The sequence below is a fragment of the Ammodytes marinus genome (assembly GCF_949987685.1).
Source record: "Ammodytes marinus genome assembly, chromosome: 14".
NCBI classification, from domain to species: domain Eukaryota; kingdom Metazoa; phylum Chordata; class Actinopteri; order Uranoscopiformes; family Ammodytidae; genus Ammodytes; species Ammodytes marinus.
The window spans coordinates 2,977,182-2,982,181 of record NC_137218.1 but is presented as its reverse complement, the minus strand read 5'-3'; the positions used below and the strand labels follow the sequence as shown (position 1 = coordinate 2,982,181).

At 41.4% G+C, this 5,000-nt stretch overlaps 1 protein-coding gene across 1 annotated transcript in view; it reads right to left on the bottom strand.

Annotated features, from left to right (window-relative positions):
• The window catches only part of LOC307260315 (G protein-activated inward rectifier potassium channel 2-like), a gene marked incomplete at both ends in the record, with an annotated part of 3,975 nt that extends 276 nt beyond the window's left edge, over positions 1 to 3,699 (bottom strand). The window contains 2 exons of the mRNA XM_080040525.1: positions 1 to 116; positions 2,787 to 3,699. The exon at positions 1 to 116 is cut by the window's left edge and continues 276 nt beyond it. Of these exons, the coding sequence (XP_079896651.1) occupies positions 1 to 116; positions 2,787 to 3,699 (1,029 nt within the window). The remainder of the gene's footprint in view (positions 117 to 2,786) is intronic.
• Positions 3,700 to 5,000: the final 1,301 nt, after the last annotated feature.

Genomic DNA, 5,000 nt, shown 5'->3' with positions numbered 1-5,000 from the left:
GAAGCTGTTGTAGTCCACTTCGTAAAAGCCGTCTTCGAGTGTGAGGACGGGGGTGAAGCGATAGCCCCATTTTATCTCACTGCTGACGTAGGAACTTCTGGCCTGGCACGTCATACCTGCAGAGAAAACAGAGAGAGACAGAGAGAGAGAGAGAGAGAGAGAGAGAGAGAGAGAGAGAGACAGAGAGAGAGAGGGAGAGAGACAGAGAGAGAGAGAGAAAGAGAGAGAGAGAGAGAGAGAGAGAGAGTGAGACACACACACACAGACACAGAGACATACAGACAGAGAGAGAGAGAGACAGACAGAGACATACAGACAGAGAGAGAGAGAGAGAGAGAGAGACAGACACAGAGACATTCAGACAGGGAGAGAGAGAGAAAGAGACAGACAGACAAACACACAAAAAGAAAGAGAAGCATTTTAAGATTACACATCGATATACTATCCTTCTAAAGTATATTTGAAAAGATTTAAAGGTGCAGTCAGTGATTCTGGAGAACGCTTGTTGTCAAAATAACTTTTTTGTCAAAATCAGTGAATATCTCCTCACAATTAGCTACCTGAAAAAAAACATTGTTACCTAACACACAGCCTAGGCTCTGTAAACGGGCATGTTGCTAGCTACGGTGGGCCCCATTGATTACATACCAATTTACAGAGCCTAGGCTGTGTGTAACTCATCGACCTAACTGATGGTTTTCCGATGCCTATATTTCTGCTATAGTAGTCAGTATGTTTCTGACTGTCTCAGCATTAGATAAACCCTGTTACACGGGGGGCGCCTTTAGCTCAGTCGGTAAGGCGTCCCCTCCCCCCCCCCCCCTCCCGGGCCGGGCCCAGCAGCAGACCCGGGTTCGATTCCCGCCCGCGGTCGTTCTCTGCATGTCACTCCCCTCTCTGCCCCATTTCAACTCTGTCTCTAAACTATCAATAAAGCATAAAAATGCCCAAAAAATATCTTAAAAAAAAAAAAAAAGAAAAGATAAACCCTGTTACATAAGGTGTGACTGATAGAGTGATTTGAAGCATCTGCTGGAGGCTCAGCTCTTTACTGCAGACGGCTAAATATATAGAGAGTGATCACGCACACATCACTGCAGCACGTTGTATAAAAATCAAAAAAAAAATCTTGGTCATAACTCAGTCAAATCTCTCAACGCACAGACTTCATACAGATACATACAGCTCTGGAAAAGTTAAGAGACCAGTCTGGATTTTTCTTCAATCTTCATCTCTACATTTCTTAATGGAAATGCTCTTTAATGACAATATTTCTGGGGGGAATTTGGTAGAAATGTTGTCAGTAGTTTATATTATAAAATCAAAATGTTCATTCTACTCAAACATATGCCTATAAATAGTAAAACAAGAGACACTGAACATTTGGAGTGGTCTCTTAATTTTTATTTACAGAGCTGTATTTATTTAGATTCAGTGGATGCAGGATTAGCAAGTTAGGAAGTTTCTGTAAAACCGTTCAAACTGAAAGTTCCTCGGAGCACCTTTAAAGGATTACTTCACCCATACGGAACCGGCGTTCTATCATTATAAAATCACTATTATAATATAATGAATTAGGATTTTCTTTCCTCAGTCTTCCCTCAGTCTTCCCCTGGCCCAGCTGTCCTGATAATCCCTAACCCTACATTTTCCCATGTGTGATGTCACACATGGGAAAATGTAGGGTTAGACAGTGAGACCATAAAACACTCTGTCTGCCTTTTCTCAGGCTACGATGAACCGATTTCTAAACTTTTTGCACATTTATACTCCATAGGATCTCAGAGTTCAATACACCTTCATATTTCCACCGGTGAAGTAGGTCTTTAAAATAGGTGTTTTCCCGAGTTAGGAAGTTTACTTAAAATGGCTGCTCATCCATATTCTAATAGCGACCATAAATCATCTCATACACTCACCCGTGGCCTCCACCATCCCCATGCATGAATAGAATCAAAGTCGTATCTAGGCAGAATTTGTGATATCGGCAAATATTCTATTGTTGTCTAATGAATCTATCTTTCGATTTAAACCCCAAACAAATACTTTTAGATTTACCTAAATGGTGAATCTCTAGGAAAATAGTCAAGGGATCGCCAAAGTACGAACAATTCAACCTATGTGAACAACTTCAATAAAGGTGCTACGAGGAACATATAAATATTTCTGAAATAGTCTCAACTTTCCTCTAATGATCATAAATGATGTAACAGTTCCTCGTAGCCACTTCAAACTCATTAAATAAGTTGTTGAGATATTTCAATTGGGACTATATGAATACAGTAAAAAATTGTATTATATATATATATAGTTTTTTTGAGAGAAATGTAATCAAAATCAAATCAAATCAGCTCTTATTTATACATGATCACTCAAAATGTTATGTGTATTCTACGGTTCTCTTGGGTCCGGTTGGTACCTACCGGGCCACCCTTTATTGCCTGTCTGTTCTAACCCGATTATAAGAGATGTCAAATTGGATGGCATATCATTTTTGTGTAATCTCTAGACTGTGTATTGTGTCATATGGAATTAATCCTTTCCCTATACAACACGTAATTGATGCTGTAATTTAAGGAGATATGCCGTACTGCCTATGCCACATAGCAAAACCTAGCAGATGCCATGTATAATTAAGTTGATCTGTTATTATCTTAACTTTCCTCAACTTAACATGCATTTTTTTTCTTTCCCTGTATAAAACCTGAAAAACTCAATAAATACAATTAAAAAAAAAAAAAAAAAAATCAAATCAAATCAAAAGGAATCACATCTTATACACTGACCCGTGGCCTCCACCATGCCCTCCAGGATGACCACTATCTCCAGCTCCTCCGAGGCGATGTACGCCTGACTGATGTCCCAGAACGGGCTGTGCTGGTTGATCTCATGGCAGATGATCAGCGGAGACACGAGGAACAGCCTGTCGTCTCCCGTGTTGTAGCCCACGTTTATATCCGTCTGATTCAGCGGGATGAATTCCCCCTCCTTCGTCTGTTTGGACTTTATCAGCTTTGCTCTGATGGACGCCTCGACGATGTGCGAATTTCTGAGATCCCCGACTCGAAACATCAAGCACAGGCGCTCGTCCCGCATGGATATGACCGCGCTGGTGGAAAACACAAGAGTCTCTGCACGCTTTTTAGGCTGGGATATCTTGACGAACATACAGCCCACCATGAAGGCATTCACTATACTGCCTAGCACAGACTGGATTAACAGCAGTAGTATCCCCTCTGGGCATTGGTCTGTGATGACGCGATACCCGTAGCCGATCGTAGTTTCCGTTTCGATCGAGAAAAGGAATGCGGCTACGAAGGAATTCAAGTTATTGACGCAGGGGACCCATTGGTTGTCCGATAAGTGGTCCAAGTCTCCTCGCACGTAAGCTATAAGCCACCACGCGAACCCGAATAGCAGCCACGTCACCGTGTACACGAGCACGAAAATAAACAGGTTAAATCCCCATTTCAGGTCGACCAAAGTGGTGAATATGTCCGTGAAATATCGGTAAGTCTCTCGAACGTTGCCGTGGTGTACGTTGCATTTCCCGTCTTTGCGGACGTAGCGTTGGGTTTGTCGTCTCTTGTCCCGCTCGCCCGTCCGTGAGAATTTGGGGATTTCCTCGCGCGCCTGTTTGGGTAACTTCTGCTTGGTGGGGTGTTTGACGATCGCAGGGCACTCCACATCCTGCTCCATAAGGGAAGGGGGGTGGAGTCAAGCCTGGGGCAACAAGAAGAAAAAATAATGGTGTTAATTATTGTATAATATGGTATAGGCCTAATATTTATCTTCAGCTCTACTGCTGTTACACCGATTCTAACTGGATTTCTAACACACACACACACACACACACACCAAGACACACACACACACACACACACACACACACACACACACACACACACACACACACACACACACACACACACACACACACACACACACACACACACACACACACACACACACACACACACACACACACACACACACACACACACACACACACACACACACACACACACACACACACACACACACACACACACAGAGTTGAGACACACACACACAGAGTTGAGACACACACACACACACACGCATTTATAACTGGATTTATGCTGCATTTGTTAGTGTTGAGGCAGCGTAGGTGGTGAGCTGGTGACGACGACACACCCACACACACACTCACTCATTCACTCACTCACTCACACTCTCACCACACACACACACTAAAAACACAAAAGCTGAAAAAAATTTGTGGATTAGGTAGTTTGCATATTGAAGGACTATTTTTAACAGACAGACACCTTGTGTAATGTGTGAATGTATAGAGGCCCTAGGTGTGTGTGTGTGTGTGTGTGTGTGTGTGTGTGTGTGTGTGTGTGTGTGTGTAATATTTTTATAATATTAGCTTAAGGCAAGATACTGTAGGCACATTTGTTTTGATTTTTTTCAAGCATTGGTACATTTTTAGATTTTTGTCTATGTATCTTCCATAACATGTCTTCTTTCATACTAGTATAAATCAAAAGGTCCAACATGTACATTCAGGTGTTTATTTGACTAAACCTTGTCTGTTTGCGTCTGTATATTTCTCCTACACAACCATCTTTGACGGACATTATCTCAACATTAGTTTTTTTTCAATACTCTGAACCATAAATCCCAACTTCTAAAGCACTAACATCAAGGCAAGGCAAGGCAAGTTTATTTATTAGTTTGTTTATAGCACAAGTCAGACACAAGGCCATTCAAAGTGCTTTACAGGGGCAAGATTAGAATACATAATACACATTAGAAAAGCGAATGAATACAACATTTAAACCTGCAGTGTGTAGAATTTTGGGTTTAATTTCCTAGCAGATTTTGTAGAAAGTAATTATAATATCCATAAGTACATTTAATTTAGTGCATAATAGCTGAAAAAAATTGTTTGAATTTTTTTTTTTCCCTTAGAAAGGGTCTCATATATGTCCATATTTCTGCATATTTTGGAC